This window comes from Lutra lutra, chromosome 9 (genome assembly GCF_902655055.1).
Source record: "Lutra lutra chromosome 9, mLutLut1.2, whole genome shotgun sequence".
In the NCBI taxonomy this organism is placed as follows: Eukaryota; Metazoa; Chordata; class Mammalia; order Carnivora; family Mustelidae; genus Lutra; species Lutra lutra.
This window is the reverse complement of record NC_062286.1, coordinates 117,386,932-117,408,593: the sequence shown is the minus strand read 5'-3', so window position 1 is coordinate 117,408,593 and position 21,662 is coordinate 117,386,932. Positions and strand designations below refer to the sequence as shown.

Sequence of the window (21,662 nt, the reverse complement as noted above, 5' to 3'; positions counted from 1 at the left end):
TGAATGGGTACAAGAGAACTGACCCCCAAAGAATTGTGAAAATCAAGATGATATGCACACATTGTTAACTGTCACCCCATGCCTTCTTTATCAACCCAGTTCTGACTTGGGGTGCAGCAGCCTTCCCAGGGAATGGGACAAGACTGGGGCAATCTGGACAACCCTGGCCCCTGAATTCCCGACCTCCCTTCCAGCTAGGGGTGGCCACATGACCCAGCTCTGGCCAAGGATACGTAAGCAGAGGTATGCCGGGGGTTCTAGGTGAGCCTGTGCCTCCCTAATGAACACACAGATGCCCTTCCCCACCTACTTCTTCCTGCCCTGAGTGCCCAGTCACTGTGATTTACAGATCCCCGCATTCGATCTTCCCAGTCCTGGTACCATTCAATTCTAAGAGGTGGATGTGAAAACCAGGGCCCAGAGAGGTGAATAAAGATCTTACCTAAGGCCACCCAACCAGCTGGTATCCTCTCTGAGATTCCAATCCAGGCAGCACAGCTTAAGCACTCTGCTATCCCGCTTGGGCACCACGCCTAGCAGTTGAGGCAATGGGCCTTCTCCCCACGCCAGAACCCAAGTTTGACAGTGTCACTGCCCTCTTCAGAGCCTTCCAATGGCTCATTCACTGGCCCCTGGGCAGTCCAGGCTTCCTGGAATGATACTCTTGGCTTCGCAAATCCGGCCTCTTTTCTGCTGCTCTCCTAAACTCAGCCACGTTCCCTCCCCAATCCTCTGCTCCCAGGGCCCTCCGTGCATTTCCCTGCCTCTGCCCTTCGCTGAAGCCCTGTTCTCTCTTTCAAAGGCCTGCGCTGCCCCTGCCTCCTTGGTGAACATGTGTTCTTTATCCTTCATGAAAGCTTTTCTGGCACCCGGGCTGGCTTCATCTATCATGACACGTGGGGACCAGGGGCCGCCCTGGCTGGCCCAGCACCTGTTCTCCTGCCACAGAACAGCTTTGCTTTTACACCCCTGGTTCTGGGGGGCTGCCAACTCAAATACTCTGCTCCCAGACACTGAGAAGGGCCGTGACCCAGGCCTGTCCATTGTGATCCTCCGTCTCCCCAGCAGGAGGGCCTGGCTCATGGGCCCATTGGTTTATTCAAACCAAAGCTGGCAGAAACTTGTTTCCCTCCAGTCACTGAGCTGGGACCATTGCACCTGGGAGCGGTGTGCATCCAGGAGTGTCTGTCCAGCTCACGGCGGCCCATCTGTAGCAGCAGCAAGACTTTGAGGACAATAGCTCGCTCTCAATCCTCTGGGGCCAGCTTCACCCTGGCTGCCCAGTGCCCATGGTGCTCGCTTCCCAAGACCAAAGTCTTGCCAACAAGACTCTCCCCTTATTTCTTGTTATCAGCCTGACTCATTCCATCCTCTTCTTTGGGTCTCGTAATCCCAGGAGGGGACCCTTGTGTGGTCTGAGCCTTAAACTCAAACCTGATCATGCTTCCTGCCCCGCCGCCCCCAATACCAGTTTGGGTTTGGGCCTGTGGGGGAAAAACTCCTTCTCTACTGAGGCATGAAGTTCCTTCTCTCTGCCTCTGGGCATGGCTGAGTGAGGAGTCAGTACTAGGAGCTGTGGCAGCTAGCTTGGGACCACGAGGCAATGAGATGCAGGGACAGGTGGCCGCGCTGAAGATGGTGGGGTGGACACTGAAGCCAGCCAGCTCTTGGTGACTGCACTTGGTGAGGGTCGGTAATGCATGGCTGAGACACTGTGCCGTGGGCCTGCTACAGAGAGGGATGACACTTCTGCACTGCTTACTGATGCCTAGATGCCCATCACTGGATTTTCTCATCTTTATAAACAACGGGTAGCTACATGGAAGAATAAAACCGGAGCCGTGTGAGGGGTGCGGGACAGACCATGCTGGCTAGCGCGCCCAGTGAGCGGCTTTGGGCCTTAGTGTGGAACCTCCTTTCCTGGAGAGCCCCCACGGGCCCCGCTGCAGGCCCTGTTAGACAGCCCTGCTGTCTCCTCCCATCACACACTACACTGGGGCCAAGTGGCAGGACGCCAGGGCCTGGGCAGAGTATGGCTGCATGTGAACACAGCCAGATGAATCAAAAGAGGGGACAGAAACCAGGTTGGAGACACAGGACAGCGTGGAGAAGGAAGAGATGCGTGTGGAAGAGCCAAGGGAGAGGTATGGACCAAAACAGGGACCACGATGGGGGAAGGGCCATGAGGTGGAAAGAGAGGGGCTCCCCACGGTGGATATGGTCACTTACATTTTATTGGTGCCTCAAAGGACTTGGCCACTGTCACCATCACGTTGGTGCCAAATACCTAGGAGGAGAAGACAGGAGTCTGGAGGGAGGTGAGGGCCAGACGGGAAAGGAACACTGTCCTAGGAACTCCTTTTCTTTTCTTTTTTTTAATCTTATTTTTAAAAGATTTTTATTTATTTATTTGACAGACAGAGATCACAAGTAGGCAGAGAGGCAGGCAGAGAGAGAGGAGGAAGCAGGCTCCCCGCTGAGCAGAGAGCCCGATGTGGGGCTCCATCCCAGGACCCTGGGATCATGACCTGAGCTGAAGGGAGAGGCTTAACCCATTGACCCACCCAGGCGCCCCTCTCTCTTTTTTTTTTTAAAGACTTATTTTAGAGAAAGAGAGAGGGAGAGCACGTGGGGATGGGCAGAGGGAGGGAGAGAGAGAAACTCCAGGAGACTCCTTTCTCAGCTCAGAGCCTGATGTAGGGCTCGATCTCAAGGCCCTGAGATTATGACCTGAGCCGAAACTAAGAGTCAGATGGTTAACTGACTGAGCCACCCATGTGCCCCCGTCCTGACACAATGCTGCCTGAGACCCACAGGGAGAGGGGCAGGGAGTGATGAGGTGCTCCAGATTAGATGTGAAGCCGAGATTAGGTGGCTACTGATTTTGGTCATAGGGATACCTCGTGGGACTCCTGGTTCTGGGCAATAAACAGGGCAATTTGAAGGAGCTGGGAAAGGACCTTTGATGGCCCAGGCTAGGTCTCCTGTATGTTCAGGGCTCTGCTCCTCCTAGGAGATGAAGTCCTCCAGCACCATGAAGTCCTCCAGCACTACCCACTTAAGGGGGAAAGAGGCTGCCTGAGGCCAGGGAAAGGTGCCGAAGTCAGGCTGCCCTTGATCTCTCAGTGATGCCTGTTGGGAGTAAGTGTGGGATGTAAGGGGCCAGTGTGTGCCAGAATGTGCTGCCCCCCCAGCAGCCTCTGTCCTCAGACTGGTGCCCGCACTGGGCCCATTCACCAGTATTAACCTCCTCTGCCTCAACTTCTCTGGGTCCCAACTTGCTTGCCAGAAAGAAAGAGGAAAGGAACAGCTCTGCCAGGACCACTGGGAGAAGAAGTGAGGGTGGCTAGAAGGCCTGGGGCACAGGGTGGGCTCTCAGCCATGTGGGGAATCTGCTCTCTCATTTGTTTCACAGATGAGGGCAAATGGGCCCAGAGAAGACCTGCTCTGGGGTCTTAATTTCCAGGCTGAGGCAGCCGCCTTCCATCAGATGACTGCCGCAAGACAGGGACAGAGGAGGCAAGCAAACCCCCTTAAAAAAAATTACTTATTTATTTGAGAGAGGGAGAGAGAGCACAGAGGAAGAAGACTCCCCACTGGGCAGGGAGCCTGATGTGGGGCTCGATCCCAGGACCCTGAGATCATGACCCGGGCCGAAGGCAGATGCTTAACCAACTGAGCCACCCAGGAGCCTGGCAAGGGGCCCTTTGTGCCCCAGCCCCACTCACCCAGAAGACATCGTAGATGAAGAGTCCACCCAGCAGGATGCAGCCGGTGCTGACGTTGTTCAGGTGCAAGAGCTCCACCCCGTTAAGGGAGAAGGCCAGGCCAAAGAGATTGTTGGCAATCCAGTGCTGGGGAAAGTCGGGAGTGAGATCAGCTGTCTGTCTACCCTGCCCCCACGTCCTCTCTCATGCTCCCCTCATCCTGCCCCAGGCCCTGGCTCCTTACCTTCCTTAGCAGGTACCAGACGCCAACGATGCTGCTCAGGCCCAGGCATACCAGGTCCTTGGCGTCAAACTCATAATTGATGATCTCTGGGCAGAGAGGCCGGGTAAGTCCACTCCCCGGGGCGGGGCTGCCCCTCCCACCTGTCAGCCCCTGGACGGAGGAGGGCATGGCTGTGGGCACTGTCAGAGCCTCCCCAGCAACCCCTCCCCGCCCCGATTTCCTAGAGGAGGGCCTGGAGGCCCAGAGAGAACACAGGCCTGGTGCAGGGTCAGTGGGAGGTGGTCCGTGGTGTCAGAAGCACGGACTCTGCATTTGTAGCTGGGTGACCTTGGGGGAGGCAGTTCCCTCTCTGAGCTTCAGTCTCCTCCTCTGTAAAAAGGGGACTGCGGCACCTCCCCCACAGGGCTCCTCTGGGGAGCAAGGGAAGTGGTCCTCACGAAACACTCAGCACAGTGCCTGGCACACAGTGGGTGCTCGGTCAATGCCAGCTGCTACCCAGGTCTTTAGCTAGGTCCCAGTCCATTCGGGAATCTTCCTACTTTGCCATCAAAGGAAAGCAAGAAGGTTGCTGGCAGCCCTACATCACCAGCAAAAGAGGAAGAGGAAGAAGGTGACAGTTGGAGCCCTGGAGAGAAAGCAGGAGGGAGCCCCTGTGTTCTCCTGAGGGGGGCCCTGAGGCAGACATTCCCTATCACTTCCAAGTTTCCCAGTGAGGAAGCCCAGGAAGGTGGTGGGGCTTGCCCAGGGTGAGAGAGTGCAGCCACTTCTTTCAGATTCCAGAGTGGAATGGACTGCTGGTTGGCCCCAATTTTTGTTCTCTCTTCTCTGGTGATGGCATCCTGGGGAATTTTTTTTGGTTTTTAATTCAAGTTAGTTAACATAGTATAGTATTATTTTCAGGAAGCACCTTGGTGATTTTTAACCGATGTGAAGCCAATTGGCTTATGGCCACATCTTCTGACGTGCCCTATAGCTAAACGGACCCATGATATGGTGACAGTACACCATTCTGGGCCCAAGAGTCACCCGAATGTGACAGAGCACAAGACAGATGGAGCCTTGGACCTCAAAGACTCTGTGGTGCAAGCTTAGCTTTTTTTTTTTTTTTTAAGTTCAACAATCATCTCTTAGGCACAGATGCATTTGAGATGCGAAAAGGAATGACTTAAAGTCACCCCTCTCTGGGAATAAGGCAGAATGTGGCAGGCACCCGTAAGAGAGAGTGACATTCCCAAGCTCAGACTTTGATGCAAGAAATACTTTTCATTTGGTCAAGCCCTCGCCAATCGTGTTAAAGCACCAGCACTCCTATTCGAACCAACCCCCAAAGCCCAGGCTTTTCCCAAGGTCCCAGAGTTTTCTTTTTTTTTTTAAAAACAAAATAAAAACAAAAACAAAGAAGCCCTGTTCCAGGTCTCAGGTGGGAGAGTCATCACATTACATACAGGTATGATACAAGTTGCTACGCCGGCCAACATCACCGCATGCTGCCGCGGGCCAGGCCGTGTGCTGAGTGCGCCCCTCATCAATGACCCCCAGTCCTAACAACGTGCTGTGAGGGAGGTACCAGATGTATCGTTTTCATTTTACAGCTGGAACAAACATAACACCTCGGAGAGGTAAAGGCATTCACCCAGAGCCCCCCGTGTAGGCAGCAGAAGAGCTGGGTTCCCACCCAGGCAATGTGACTGCAGAGCCCACCTTTTCCATCCCTTGCTCTAGTGGAGAACCCTGATATTGGAAACAAAGGGGAAGAGAGGTGAGCGAACCCCAAGGCCAGGGAAAGCAGGCGGCACTGACCTTCCTTATTCTCCCCAGAGCCCTGTGTGAAGAGCAGCTGGTACTGTCGATTTGGAAAGTTGGCTGGAAAAAACTTATTCATGAAGGGGCTGGAAGGAAAGACAAAGCAGGTCGGCAAACAGGACCCCCACGGGCTACCGCAGCCCCAACACCATCCCAGAAGTGCCCATTCACAGGTCCTTCCTCCCGGCACCCTCGCAGCTGCCCTGATGGGGAGTCCTCTTGATGGGGAGGAGTTACCAGCCCTATTTCACAGATGGAAACGGAAGCCCTGAGAGGGTAAGGGACTGCCCAGGGCTGACTCCCCATCTAAGCAGGGACTCAAACACAGGTCTCTGGAATCCTAGTGCTCCCACGCTGCCTTTTGGTTCTCGTCCAAGAAACACAAATCTGGGCCAGACTTCCATGTAAAATGCAGCTTTAGAACAGGAACAGATGCCAGAGTCTGGTCCGTGCACGCTCTGTGAGTCCCTTGTCAAGAATGCATATTCCTCGACTCTTCCACACCTATCAAGTCAGATGATCTGACGGTTACTGCCTACCCCCCACTCCATGACTCGTCAGGCCTGAGGGTTTTATAAACTCAGCTGGACTCAATCAGCTCAATGAATCACAGCCCCGAGGTGGAGGGGGGAGGAGCACCTCATATCCACTCCTTCCAAAAGGCTCCACTGCTCAGGATGGGCTAGCCTCATCTCTGGAAAATGGTCTAAGATCACCCGGTATACTCTGTGCCTTGGCCAGGCAGGGAACAGAAACTTTCTTTTCTGGATCACTTTCAGACAAAGATGAACAAGTTAGGGCCTCCAGGCCCAGCCTGGCCCTGGGTGCAGCTCAGCCCAGAAGACTACCCCGCCATATGCTAGCGGTGTGGCTGTGGGCGAGTCACCGCAGTGGCTCATCTCCTTAGCTCTACGTGGGAGTAACAATATCACCTGTCTCAAACCGTTGCTGTGAAGGTAAGCGAGAAGGCAGGGGAGAGGCTTAGCCCAACTCTGGACCCACAACAGGGATGTAAATAAGAACTCTGAGCGTCCGTCAATGCTGGCACTTGTCCAGAGCCTGAGCTCAAAAGCATTTGGCAACACTGGATCAGCCTGACAGTGACTGATGAGGTGGGCAAATCCAGAATGGTGCTCCCAACTGGTAGGTAAACGGAGGCAGGCCAAGAGGTACCCAGGGCACAGCAGAAAGGCAGGGAAAGAGAGCTCCCTTTCTAAGACCCTGGTGGTTGGAGAAAGAAGATGTGGAGCTAAGAACTATTTCAGGGCCTGTTTCCCCATTTGTCAAGCAGGTTCCCCGTCTGCAGGGCTGTGGCACAAACAAGAGAGCCCTTTGAACCCAAATGTGGCGGGCACAGGTATGCAACCAGGAGTGGGCTTCCATAGGAGGGCTCTGAGAAGTGGGGGGCAGAAGCTGGGAGAGATGAGGCTGGAAGCTACCTTCAGCTCAGTTTGCTGAATCACTTCTGGGAGATCCTGAAGCCAGAGCGTGTGGGCAGAGACAGATAAAAGGCCCGAGGAGCTAAGGCCTTCACTGCAGACCGGCCTCTTCCTTAGGAGCTTGATGTTTCACTTCTGAACCAGCAGAGCGCAGTGGCTCCAGAGCCAGACTTCGTGGATTCAAATCCTGATCTGCCACTGATTAGCTGTGTGATCTTCGGAAAGTTACTTAACTGTTCTGTGCAACTGTTTCCTCATTTGGAACACTACGATAAGATCTTCCTCTTAGTTATTAAGATGATTAAATGAATGCTTGGCAGCCTGTAAGCTTAACTACCGCTCTGACTTTAGGGAAGAACTCTCCAGACTGGTGACTTGGTTATCCCGAGCAAAGAAGGGTCGCTGGATAATGCAGGGCAAGAGTCAAGCAACCTGGCCGGTGAGCCTGAACTTGAGAGTGGGGGCCCGTCTCACCACCTTCCCCCACCCACGGCAGGCCTGGGGCCTGGGCAGCAGCTGGTAAATGCTCACGGAGTGCCTCTGAAGGCAGACCTCTGCAGCAGGCAGAGACTCTCTCCAGCCCTCATGGCTCACATCAAACCTAAAGGTCACTGCTTCCTGCTGGGAAACCACATCCTGGTGTCCTTCTCCCCGGGAGTGGAAAGCAAGGGTCGATAAAACTGACCTTTTCTTCCTAGGGTGGTAGATTTTGACCTTATGGGTCCTTTTCCCCTAAAGGTCAGCTGGATGGGGTATGAGCTCAGAGATGATAAAAATAAGCTGAGGTTCCCTTGGCAGGAAGGCTTCTGGTGTGGGCTTGTAAATCTTGGTGGCTGCACAAGGTGAAGGCAGGCGGCAGGCTGGGGGGTGGCAGCAGGGGTGGAAAAGATCCACGAGAATCCCCACCAGGGGCTGACTCGGCTGGGGGCCAGGCTCTTCCAGTCCCTCGTCAGGTCTGTTCCCCCAGTCCTCTGGGGACCGAAGGACTGCTGGGAAGCAGTGGCCAGCCCACCCTCTATAATCTGTTTCCCCCTCACTCCTGCCAAACTGGGAAGAATATGGGCCTTGAAGTCAGACAGACCTGGGCTCAAACCCCCTGCCTCTACCAGCCATGAATACTGGTGGTTACACAACCCCTCAGGGCCTCGCCTTCCCTGAACCCCACCTTCGGACCCTCTGGTTTGGATCCTGATGGAGGTTTGCCTCCAAGTTTGTGAATATAAACAGCTCATAGAAATTCTAACTATACTGTAGACTTTCGTTGAGAAAGTATTTCAGAAAACTCAATCTGACTGAAAAAGAAAAATGTTTTTGGCTTAGCTTTCCATATAACATGATTAAATTATGCTTTCCTCCCTTTTTGCTCAAATTATGTGCATCTGATTCAGTTTTTCTCCATGTAAATTTTTCAAAACAATTTCTCTCATCCCACCGTTTTTGGTCTGTATGAAATTTTTCACAGGACAGCTCTGATGCTGTGCGGTGAGTGCCGCTCCTGCCCATGGTTACCAGTTGTGTTTATGAGGTCTGATTTTGCCAGGTCAAATATTGTGCTATAAATTTCATCAAGAAGATTCTTCTGTTAAGTTTTAGTCACTAATCTATTTTACCATGTGCAGTTTCAGTTGCTATTGGTTCTCTGTCAATAATTTCTACCAGTCGGGGCGCCTGGGTGGCTCAGTAGGTTAAAGCCTCTGCCTTTGGCTCACGTTGTGATCTCAGGGTCCTGGGATTGAGCCCCGCATCGGACTCTCTGCTCAGCGGGGAGCCTGCTTCCTCCTCTCTCTCTCTGTCTGCCTCTCTGCCTACTTGTGATCTCTGTCTGTCAAATAAATAAATAAAATCTTTAAAAAAAATTTAAATAAAAAAATAATTTCTACTAGTCAAAATTATGAATTAGTTAAAAAAGACAGATAAAATACACTGGGTTCTTTGAGGTGGTGGTTGGGTCACGGGGAGGCCAGGGAATCTCAAGCCTCTCACAGATGAAGGGGTGGGATGGATGAGAATTAGGGGGACCCTAATCAGCATGGGGAAGGATGGGTCCCAGTGCTTAGAAGCGACTGCCCCCACCGTCCCCCAGATCCATCAGAGAGCTCTGCCCTGTGAGGTTGGGTCTGGCACGGTTTTGTGAGGTCCAAGTCACTCAGGTAGGTTCTCTAGGCCTTCATTTTTTAGGACGGGGGCTGGACTAAAATTCTTATCAGATGGCCAGAACAAGACTGTATGGGGAAAGGGCAGGTAAAGTTGAAGACAACACTGAACTCAGTCAAAAGACCAGAATTCCAGTCCCAGCTCTATGATCTTGGACCAGAAACACAACTCATGGCGCACTTGGTACAGTGCTTGAACCATGTTATAGTCGTGGCTCACCTGATCCTTCCCACGCCCCAGTGAGGAGGTGCTTGCAGTGTCTTTTTTTTTTTTTTTTTTTTTTTTTTAAGTGTCTCCATTTTATAGGAAATGATGCTCAGAGGCCTTGAGAAGCTTACACAAATTGTCGAGCTGGCAGAGCTAGGCCTCGGTTCCAGGGCCAACATCTCCTGAACCCACGCTCTTGAGTACCACAATGTCCCGCCAGTGTGCCTAGGGAAATAAGGTCAAATCCAACCGGCTTTTTTTTTTTTTTTTTTAATCCAACCGGCTTTTGATGCCTTTTGTGAACAGGCCCGGCGTTTCCTCTCTGACTACTGCAGAAAGATCCTGAATGCGCTTTCACTGCGCACGGATATTCTACTCCTAGTTTTCCCCTCTCCTTCATGCCTCTTCCAGGTTTCCCACCCTTCAAGGCTGACTTTTAGCTGCGTTCCTTCCTTCTGGGAACCTCCATAGTCTACTGGCCACCTTATGGTCAGTGGTTCTCAACCCAACACTGTATCTACCTGAAGGGACCAGATGAAACAGGCGGGGAAACTTTTGTAGTCACAAGTTAGGGGCAGACTGGGGACATAACTCTCATTTAGTAAACAGGGCTAGGGAATGCCAAATGTTTACAACACTTGGAGAATTGGCCTGTCCATGACAGAAGAGCAGCACTCCTTCAGGGTCCTGGCCTAGGTCCTTCATCCCCACTGGACAGACACAGCATGTGCCTGTCTGAGCAGGTGGCAATGGGAACATGGCTCTGGGGCCACTCAGACCTGGGTTTGAATCTTGGCTCTGCTGCTTATCCATTGTGCGATCTTGACAAATTCCTTAATCTCTTTGAGCTTCAGTTTCCAAAGATAACAGAAGATTTAAAGCAAAAGCTAAGGGCGCCTGCCTGGGTGGCTCAGTCATTAAGTGTCTGCCTTTGGCTGGGGTCATAATCCCGGGGTCCTGGGATCGAACCCTGCATTGGGCTCTCTGCTCAGCGGGAAATCGCTTCTCTTTCTCACACTCCCCCTGCTTGTGTTCCCTCTCTTGCTGTCTGTCTCTGTCTCTCTCTCTCTCTCTCACAAATAAATAAATAAATAAATAAATGCAAAAGCTAACCTTGTAAGTTACCTGGCAGGTTAGCACAGGAAGTAATAGTAACGACGACAGTTAACAGTTATTGGACACATTAGGTGTCAGATACTGGGCTAAAAGCTTTCCCATGACCCATGAGGAAGGTTCGGTTATTTTCCTCCACATTCAGCTGAGGAAATTGAGGCCAGAGAGATTAAGTGACTTGTCCCAAGTCACAGGGCTATTAAGTAGCAGAGTCTGGATTCAAATTCAGGTAATCAAATTCCAGAGGCTGTACTCCTAACTTCTCACTCTACTGCCCCTCTCTCAGCAGGAAACAAGATCACGCGTGAGAAGCCGGGCTTACCACGAGATGTCAGCAGCCTATAACACCTGGCAAGTGGCGTTGCTGTTACCGTCTCAGCACCGTGACAAGTGACATCCCGGTACTATGATGTGATTAACCTTCCCAACAACTGTGGTGGTGGGAAACATCCCCTGGATACTCTTGTCAGTCCCTGGGAGGGGACTGTGCCACAGAGGTTACAGGTCTTGTTCTAGCTCACCCACGCTGTACTGCAGGGGAAAGAAGCCCTTGGGTTGTACAGCCAGGATTCAAACCTGGCTCTGAATGACGCCAAAGGTCATGTTCTCATCCAGGACCCTGTACGGCTCCTGAGAAAGCTGCTTCAAATGTTGCAGAGATGCCTTCTGACCTGATGGTGTGGGACAGGGCCAGGATCCCCAGCACGAAGAAATACATGGACAGCAAGAGGTTGATGTACTCCTGGGAGAATATCTGAGGCAGAAATAAAAAAAGAAACAGGAAGTCAGGGTTGCTCGTGGCTATGGGGAAATCAGAGTCCCCGCTTCTCTTCTGAAGGTTGGTCTCATCCCTCTGGAGCTAGGGAACGGTGGGAGGAAGAATCTCAGAGAGTGCTAGGGGCCTTCTAGCTTCTATGGCTACAGAAGAAAAGGGAGGAACCTCAGGCCCCCGGAGTCTGTGTGTTCCTGGCAGCTCCATTATCTGGAGACAGGCAATACTATGTCAGGCCCCCGGAGTCTATGTGTTCCTGGCAGCTCCATTATCTGGAGACAGGCAATACTATGTCTGTGCTCAGAGTCCTGGCATAGAATCATGGGGGAGGACAGTCCTGAGTGCAACCCCACAGGGGAGCCTCAGAATGCACTCTTCCAAGTTTCCTTCTCCCTGCTCAAAAATCTAGGGAGCCCCCTACGGTGGCTACCAAGGCCCCAAGCACGCTACTTGTAAGTCGCTTGTACCCTGCCCCATCGTCTACATGATGGTCTTCTGGAGGACTCGTCCCATGGTGATGGCTAGAAGCTGTGACAGGAGACCCTGCCTGCTGCTGCTTCTCAGTCTTACTGTCAAGTGGAACTAGGATATGTTCTCTTTCGTGATACTCCAAAGCTGCCTGTCACTGCTGGGAATCCTGGACTCTGGGGAAGGCTCTGCCATCTCCTTCCACAGTCATCCTCTCCTTCCTGAGTTTGCTCTCCTGAGGGTCCCTGGCTGGGGGGGATTCATGTGCTGTGGTATGGGGTACAGGGGCACCGGGTGCTCTCAAGGAGGCCGTTACAGAATCTGTTTAAAGCCTGTCTGCCCACACTGCTCCCCTGCTTAAAGCTTCGCCTTCACAAGCTCAAGGCCCACACCCTCCCCAGGCCTCAGCCCCTGCGAAGGCCACTGCAGACCTTCTCAGCTGTGGCTCACAGCACACTTGGGCCACACCAGCCTTTCCAAGGGCCCTGTCTATGCCACAGCCCCACCACTAGGCAGCTGGCCTGTGCACACGCTCTTCTGCTGCCCTGGACATTCTCCCCACCCTTCTTTCTTCGACTCTTAGCTCGGAGCAGCCTTCCTTGATACAACCACCCCTCATTAACTCAGCTCACGTGTACTGACTGTCTACCATGTTAACGGCGTCGTGTGAACTCTGGGGACACAGCAAGAAATGAGGCATCAAAGTCCCCGCCCCATGGAGTTTATGTGCCAGTAAGAGAGAAAGAATCTCAAAAGATACATGTATGTAATATATTGTCAAGTGGTGATGGGTCCTCAGAAGAAAAGCAGAGCAGGGCAAAGAGACAGAAGAGGGGAGAGCTGCTCTTTTAGACTGGTGGTCAGTGAAAGTTTCTCAATGGGAAGATACTCACCTTGTTCAGGAATAGAACCTTAACAAAGCGAGGGAGCCACCGTGAGGGTATTCGAGGGGGGGAGCATTTGGGGCAGAGAGAAAGGTGAGTGCAAAAGTCCTGAGGTGGGTATGTTGCTTATGTATATGGGGAAGAGTCAGGGCCTGTGAGCCTAGAGCTGAGAGAGTAAGGGGCCGATGTCAGGAGATGAGGCTGGGACCGTTGAGAGGCAGAGAGACCCGACAGTGCCATGAGAAAATCTAGATTCCTCTGGTGAGTCAGGCCAGTACTGGAGACCAAGGGCAGGGCTGTGACATGACTGGATGGCCTGAGAGGATTCCTGTGCTGCTGTGTGGGAGACAGACTGCCCAGGGCGAGGGTGGAAGCAGACAGCCCGGTGAGGAGGGTACTGCAGACTCTGGCAGACAGAAGACGGTGCCCTTGACTGCAAGTGCAGGGAGGGCGGCTCCCGGGGTTTGTGGCCGGCTGAGCAGTGAGGTAGGTGAAGGTGCTGCTGTTGGAGGTAGGAGTGGGGCAGGGGCAGAGGTTCATGCTAGCTGGGGGGCTCTTCTGTGCTTTCCTGTTGCTACGCCTTGCTTCTGCTGCACTTCCCAGCACTGTAGCTTCACATTTATCAATGTGACTGACTGGTGTCCATCTCCACCAATTAATAAGAGACTCCTGGAGAGCAGGGATGGTCAATTTTTCTCACTCGGGGCCTTGTATACAGCAGGCACTCAGTAAACGTTTGCAGAATGGATGGATGAGCAAAGCAGTGGCCTAGAATGTGACTACCGTAAGAAAAAGCTCTATGAACATATTTCATAGGCACGTGAGCCATGTTTTATGATGATGTGGTCTACCTCTCAGTAGTGTTCCTTCCCCCTGGGCCCTTAGGGAGATCTCTCTGGCTGCAACTTACAGCAAGTTGGCTGGACTGTGTGGCCTATGGACTGTGCACCCAGTCTCACCAAGCCTGGCTTTCTCTGTGCTTTAGCTGCTAGAAGCGCAGAGTGACACCAGTATCAGAGCCACTCTGACGAAAGTACATGTCTTTAGAGTTTATGGCCTGGGTTCAGGGTATGGTCCTCACCCAAGGCTTTTTTTATCCTATTTTAATTTTCTCTTTTACTCCAATTTCTTCCTTACTTTTTTATGCTTATGCTGCTGGGTATAATTTTTGTATGCTGCCTCAGAGCAATCAGTTTTAAATGAGGTGGAATCAGATACATTTTATAACGTTGAGAAACATCTCACCCAGCGTGGTGGTGGGGAGGAAAGGGGCCGAGGGATCCCACCATTCGGAAAACCAATTCACAAGCCACCAGCCTGGATTTTGGGAGGAATCTGTTGGCTGTGTTGTCCAGGTGGCTGCCTCTCAGAAATCCCAGTGTGGACCCTCTAGAGACATGAGTAAGAGGTATGCTGTGTCCTCTGGTGCATGGCAGGCTGGGGCTTACCCGCCTGCAGTGGGGGACAGGCTGAGCATCCAGTGGCTTAAAGAAAAATTGCTCCTACCCTCCACTGCCAGAAATTTCTTTCTGAGGGAACCTAGCTGAAGGAAAGAATCCTAAGTACTAAAAATGTTAGAGGGTCTTGAGGCAAGGGCCTGCGGATGTATCCCTGGCACTCAGCACAGCAGAGACCTGAGAAATCTCTGCTAAAAGCTAAGCTGGAGGCAATGGGCCAGATGTGTAGACGGCCTCAGAGGGATCTCAAAAGTACGGGGGAGAGAAAAGGAATACAGAGGGAGATGCACTACACAGCTCTGTTTATGGAAGCTGGACTCTCAGTAGACACAGACAGACCGACACCATACGTTTTATAAGGAGACACACATCTGAAGACAAAGCAAATGCATCAGAGCAGGTGTTTCTTGTGGACAGGGACATGGAGGTGGGACATGGAGGCGGGCACTAGGGGTGGAGGGGCGCCTGGCATGGACTGATGACGGGATGCTATGAACCGAAGCATGGAATAAATCCAACTCTTCACCCAAGGTCCAGGAAAAAACAAAAAAAAAATCCGTGAATACCTAATGTTACTCGATGCACGCTGGTTTGTAAGAGTAAAAACCGGAATGACTTCTCTTGTTTAAAGTGGGGTGGGGGAGTGCTGGAGGTGAGCTGTGGTCAACCTGCCTGTGGGGGGATTCTGAAACCATTAAGCAGCATAGTTCTGATCCAACAACGAGGGAACAATGGGACAGGAAGCAGGTGTTAAATATTACGTCGTGGACTCGCTCACAGACTGGCAAAGATGAGGAATTCTGATGCCACCCCACGCTGGTGAGAGTCAAGGCAGCCAGCCCACTGCTCCTGATCAGGGGAAATGGAAAAGGGTGCCATCTTTCGTGGGGATTTGGAACTATCTGTTCAAACTACAAATGGAGATGCTACGTGACCTGTTCCTCCTATTGCAAATACACTTGAACACACGTGCCCAGGCCGAGATCCTGTACCCCGGGGCTGGCGCTCGCAGCAGCACCGCTGTGACATCCCAGCACCAGACATCCCTCAGAGGCGCAGCCGTAAAACAGAGCCACAGGCAGGTGTTAAGATTAATGAGGCAGACGTGACTGCATGGATAGAAAAATATCTCTACGGTAAACACCCTATATCTCATACATATATTTGTTTTTAAATTTTAACATAAACGTAGATCTACGCGGAAGGTCCAGGAGAAACTACACTGGGGAGAAGATTATGGCTCACTTACGTCTTCCTTTAGACCGAAAATGTTTTTTTTTCACCATCTACCTGTGTTTTTAACACGTGAATTAAAAGTCGTCCTTGAGAGCTTTTCAGTGACCAGGGAAAAAGCGCTTGTGAGGCACGACTGCAAAAACACAGGACACAACACTACAGCTAGGATAGGATCATACTTATGAGAAAAGCATGCTTATTAAAAGCCTGAAAGGAGACATGCCCAAACGTTAATAGTGACTGTTACCTCTGCGTATTTTTCGCCCGCTCTTTAAAAGTTTTCTGCATATCTTACTTCCATAATCAGAAAATAGTATGTGTTATAGTAAAAAAAAAAAAAAAAAAGAAGAAGAAGAAGAAAAAAGGAAAAGCTTCAGAAGAGTTTGCAGTTAACATGAGAGAATGCTTATGATGTTATTAATGGGGAGTGAAAGCAGCAGCTACAAAACTGAGTACGCCACGTGGCCACAGCTACGGAGAAACCATGCACCGGGAAAACAGCGCAAGGACACACCTCCAAAGGGAATCTGTGATTGTCTCTGGTAGTGGGGTTTTGGATGACTGCTGTTTTCCCCTTTTTACTTTTCTGTGTTTTCCACGTTTTCAACACTGAGCCTGTGTAACTTTTATTGGGAAAATAAACCTCGGTAAATTAAAGAAAAAAAAAAAAAGGCAATTAGTATGGTAGAGGCGCATTGGAGACACAAGCTATACCCCGTCCCAGCATAAACAGTACAGTGCAAACCAAAATGGTATCATGAAAACAAAACAAAAAAGCCACACAGAGAAAAGAAATAATGACTATGGGAAAGAGTCCTAAACGCCATCGGTGGTTATCTCTGTGTTGGCAGTCGGTCTAGAGGTGAATTATTAGGACTTTTTTTCCCCCCTTGTTTCTTTATTTTCTACAAATGAACATGCATATCTCCTGTGATGGGAAAAACAAAACAAAACAAAGTTATTTAAACAAAATAACACAACGGGTGGCAAAGGACTTACTTTGAAAAAGAGATAGAGCCCCAAGAGTGTGCAGCTGGCGATGATGGGGAAGCGGGCGGCGTCCCGGCTGGTGATAGTCTCCGGCATGTCCGAGGCGTTCTAGAGCAGACAAGAAAGGTGCCTGTGAGTCGGGGGTGCAGTTTTGGCCTCTGGGGCTGTGGCTCATTCATCCTTCCACCACATCTTTCCGACCCCAGGCTTTGGCAATGCGATTCCCTCTGCCCACCCTGGGGCAAGATACTTCACCCTGCCATTTTGCACGAGGGCCATCTGGGCCCCAGCAGTGCATGTGTGGCATATCTGGGGACAAGAGTGATGGCAGAGGCAGTTATGGCATGAAATAATTGAGAGAAAACCCTGGATACTCTGACAACAGAGCAGTCCTAGACCTCATGAGAACTATTCCCGGTTTCCTTATGGATTAGCTACCAGGTAAACACAATGAATTTGTTATTCAATAGGTCTGAGTAGAAACAACCCAACAACTGATAAAACGGACAGCAACTGAAACTGTACACGGCAGACGCCGACCGCAAGGAGAAGCAAATCTTGACAAAACTTACACTTAAGAAATTTGACTGGGGAAACTGAATCTGGTAAGAGTAAAAGCCACAATTAAATCCACAATGGCAGATGCTACAGTTGGCGACAATGTGCTTTGGGTAAAGACACGACAGAGGATAAATATTTACATGAAAAAACCCGGATTAGTCAAAATAATTTCAGTACTTTAAAAAAGGAAAAAAATGGGAGTGGAGTAACAGCACAGAATAGGGATTTTATCAACTTCATAGAATTCCAGCCAGAAAACTTTTTTTTTTTTTAAGGATTTTATTTATTTATTTGACAGAGAGACACAGCGAGAGAGGGAACACAAGCAGGGGGAGTGGGAGAGGTAGAAGCAGGCTTCCCACCAAGCAGGGAGCCTGATGTGGGGCTCGATCCCAGGACCCTGTGATCATTACCTGAGCTGAAGACAGACACTTAACTGACTGAATAAACCGCCCCTCCCAGAAAACTTACTTATTTACTTTCTTCCTTTTTTTAAGATTTTATTTATTTATTTGACAGAGAGAGAAATCACAAGTAGGCAGAAAGGCAGGCAGAGAGAGAGGGGGAAGCAGGCTCCCCGCTGAGCAGACAGCCCAATGTGGGGCCTCAACCCCAGGACCCCGAGATCATGACCTGAGCCAAAGGCAGAAGCTTAACCGACTGAGCCACCAGGCACCCGCCAGAAAACTTTCTAATGAGAATCCACCAGTGGCAGTATAATTCTGGTTTAAATTTACATTAAAAAACACAAAGTTGAAAGCTTTCAAGATCATCATGCTCTCTCCGTGCCCTCTCAGCTAAGCAGAACACAGTCATCGAGGACCTTTGCCAATGTCACTGCCATGAAGCATTTCCAGATTGCCCACTGGCTAAGCCTCCTCTCCCACTGCAATTCTCCCTGCACTTTGTATGTCTATTGCACTTTATATCCTAGCTACCAGAGGTAATTCCAGATGAGACTTCTGCTCAAGTCAAAGTCAAGTTCTCTCTCCACAGGCTCATCTCAATGCCTAAGATTCTACCATCACTACGTCTATCCTATGAATAAGGCACCAGCACCCCGGGGACAAGGGATCAGGTTCAGCTGCAGAGTCTCATTAATTTTTTTGGCTCACGGCTGCCTCTTAAAAACCAACAGGACAAAACATGCTCAAGGGGAAGCTGCCTGGCGAGGGCAGATTTCGGGTCAGGCAGACCTTCTGCCCAACAATGGAAGGAAAACTGCAGAAAGGGAAGGAGACAGGGCAGAGAGCAGTAAGCCCATGCAATGGCCACAAAATGGGGCTGGGATGTGCACACACTGTTGGTTATAGTGCAAAATGGTCCAGCCTTTTGGGGAGGGCAACTCAGCAGATGCACCAAACTGCAATTTACACGTGCCCAAGGGCACTGAGAAGGTTCACAGAGCAGGAACCACAAAAAGCTCTTATTCACAGGAAAATATGTTATCCTCACTCTTTTTTTTTTTCTTTCTTTCTTTCCACCCTCACTTTTAATAAGAGAAGCTCGAAGTGAAGTGCACTGAGATTCCAGTTTTCATCTGTCAGAATGGCAGAAGTCCCCACTGGGTAACAGACTGAGCTGGTGAGGCTACAGGGAAACAGGTGCTGACCCTTGGTACCTCCAGGAGGGTAAAATCGGTCTTCCTGCAGAGAGCACACTGACAGTATCCGTCAAAATCACAAGTGCATACACCTTTGACCAAGCACTTCCACTTCAGGGAATTTTTCCTACAGATAAAATTCACACGCATGTGAACAATACACATAAAGTATGATAAAGGCAGGGCACCTGAGTGGCTCAGTGGGTTAACCGTCTGCTTTCGGCTCAGGCCATGATCCCAGAGTCCTGGAATCGAGCCCCACGTCAGGCTCTCTGCTCAGCGAGCCTGCTTTCCCTCTCTCTGCCTGCCTCTCTGCATACTTGTGATCTCTGTCAAATAAATAAAAATTTATAAAAAAAAAAAGTATGATAAAAGCATTCAGTGCTCTAGTAAACGGCTTGCTGGGTGACTGAGGCACATCCTTTGCTCTCGGAGTCTCAGTTTACTCCTCTGTCAAACAGGATCACAGTCTCTAGCTTTTTTTACCTCTAAAAGGGCCGAGAGATTTCAACTAAATGAGATATGGGATGTAGAACAGCCTGGCAAAGTATAAAGTGTATAAAGTGCTGTAACTGTGTATGAGGAGCTGGGACTGTCAGGGAGAGGGGGAGTGGGGAGGCGTTTCACCAAACCCCAGCATGTGCCTGACTGAGGTGGCCGGGAGGGAGACCCTCCTTTCTGGAGTACTCAGGGGCAGCTCTGCTGGGAGGAAGGGGTGGGGTGGGTGAGCAGTACTGACTCCCTCCATCTCCCCCAGCCCTGGGTGTCTGCTTTTGGCAGCAGTGTGCTGTGGGGCTGAGGAAAATTTCCCCACCCTCTGTGTACCTCCACAAGTTCAATGTATGTCCCTCTAGCAGGAGCAGAGGCCCGAACGTAAATTAGACAGTTATTCATCTCAGAGTCCACAGGCAGGCAGGCCAAGACCCTGACATGCAGAGAGAACCCACGATACAGCGTGACACATGACAAAACAAGACATATACGGCTGCGATACCCAGCCTGAGTGCCAAATGGGTGGGAGAGGGCTCTGATGCCAGAAAGTGACGTCCAGCTCTGCCTCTTTCCAGCTGTGGGGCCCAGGAATGTTATTTCTCTCTCTCAGAGCCTCAATCTCCTCAGCTGTATGGTGAATTTCAGGATTCTATGACTTTTTTTTTTTTTTTTTTAAGATTTTTATTTATTTATTTGAGAGAGAGAGAGAGTGTATGTGCACAAGCCAGGGTTGGGGGAGAGACAGAGGGAGAGGGAGAAGCAGACTCAACACTGAGCAGGGAGCCCAATGCAGGGCTTGATCCCAGGACGTTGAGACCATGACCTGAGCTTAGGGCAGACGCTTAACCAACTGAGCCACTCAGGCGCCCCAGGATTCTATGAATTTTGCATTGGAAATACTTAGTATTGTGCCTTGAGCTGTCACATGAGCTGTCTAGACTCTGTATTATTATAAGTAGTAGTAGTAGTAGTGGTATATAAAGAATCACAAGAAAGCAGACGGTACTTAGGCAAAGCCTTGAAGGTCAAGCATGGGTTCTGATAGGGTGTAGGAGCCAAATATATACACAGTTGAGGAATTCCCTTTGTGTACAAGGCAGGGAAACAGGAGGCAGAGGGACCTGCAGTTGCAGAGCACAGGGGATTCTGGTCTCACCTACAAACCAGCGTTAGGGCTCATTTCCACATATTCCTTTCTTCCTCCCCCCCCTGCTTTTTAAAAAGATTTTATTTATTCAGAGGCTTCTGGCTGGCTAAGTGGGTTAAAGCCTCTGCCTTCAGCTCAGGTCATGATCCCAGGGTCCTGGGATCGAGCCCCGCATCGACTCTCTGCTCAGCGGAGAGCCTGTTTCCCTTCCTCTCTCTCTGCCTACTTGTGATCTCTGTCTGACAAATAAATAAATAAAATCTGTAAGAAAAAGATTTTATTTATTCATTTGTCAGAGAGAGAGAAAGAGCGAGCAAGCACAAGCAGGAGGAGCAGCAGGCAGAGGGAGAAGCAGACTCCCCACTGAGCAGGGAGCCCGATGTGGGACTTGATCCCAGGACCCTGGGATCATGACCTGAGCTGAAGGCAGATGCTTAACCGAATGAGCCACCCAGGTGTCCCCCACATATTCCTTTCAATTCAGCCCTGTATCCTGGGTGGAAAGAAGCTTAAAATTACTTGATGACAAGCCAAGATTGGACACACATCCCACTATACAAAGGACTCTGGCTTCTCCATGGTGACTGTGTAAATATCCATGCTGCCATGCTGAGTCAGAATATGAGATTGAAAATCTGACAGTAACAGTAATAAAGGTAACACTTACGGAGAGCGTTTTATGTGCGAAGCCCTGCTCTAGGTGCTATATGTGATTTCATCCTCACAAAAACTCTGTGAAGCAGGTATTTTTTTTTTTTTTAAAGATTTTATTTATTTATGACAGAGAGAGATCACAAGTAGACAGGGAGGCAGGCAGAGAGAAGGAGGGAAGCAGGCTCCCTGCTGAGCAGAGAGCCCGATGTGGGACTCGATCCCAGGACCCTGAGATCATGACCCGAGCCGAAGGCAGCGGCTTAAACCACTGAGCCACCCAGGCGCCCCTGAAGCAGGTATTTTTAAAAGCTCCCCTTTACAGATGAGGAAACTGAAGCTCAGGGAGGTAAAGTAACTTGCTTAAGGTCACACAGCTGGTGAGTGGTGGAGCCTGGATCCAAACACAGGCAATCTGGTCTAGTGTCCCACCCAACTTTTTTTTTTTTTTTAAATATTTTGTTTATTTATTTGACAGACAGATCACAAGTAGGCAGAGGCAGGCAGAGAGAGAGGAGGAAGCAGGCTCCCTGCTGAGCAGAGAGCCCGATGCAGGGCTCGATCCCAGGACCCTGAGATCATGACCTGAGCTGAAGACAGAGGCTTTAACCCACTGATCCACCCAGGTGTCCCCCAGTGTCTCAACTCTTAGCCACTACTTCCTAGATGACCTCTACCTTTCCTACTTGGAAATTTGTGCTAGCAAGTTGTGACAAGATGCTCAGGGAGCTTGT

At 50.5% G+C, this 21,662-nt stretch overlaps 1 protein-coding gene across 12 annotated transcripts in view; it reads right to left on the bottom strand.

Annotated features, from left to right (window-relative positions):
* The window catches only part of HM13 (histocompatibility minor 13), a 41,902-nt gene that overhangs the window by 14,814 nt on the left and 5,426 nt on the right, over positions 1-21,662 (bottom strand). For 6 of the 12 annotated variants that reach the window (XR_007129957.1, XR_007129958.1, XM_047744611.1 and 3 more), the window contains exons 2-8: positions 16,484-16,582; positions 15,999-16,127; positions 11,339-11,421; positions 5,752-5,840; positions 3,952-4,091; positions 3,729-3,854; positions 2,230-2,287 (exon numbers count right to left, since the gene is read on the bottom strand). Coding sequence is in view for 9 of the 12 variants with exons in the window: in XM_047744611.1 (XP_047600567.1) it covers positions 2,230-2,287; positions 3,729-3,854; positions 3,952-4,091; positions 5,752-5,840; positions 11,339-11,421; positions 15,999-16,127; positions 16,484-16,582 (724 nt within the window). In the remaining 3 variants the exon portion in view is untranslated. The remainder of the gene's footprint in view (positions 1-2,229; positions 2,288-3,728; positions 3,855-3,951; positions 4,092-5,751; positions 5,841-11,338; positions 11,422-15,998; positions 16,128-16,483; positions 16,583-21,662) is intronic. The other 6 variants (XR_007129959.1, XM_047744616.1, XM_047744619.1 and 3 more) reach the window with 3 other exon arrangements.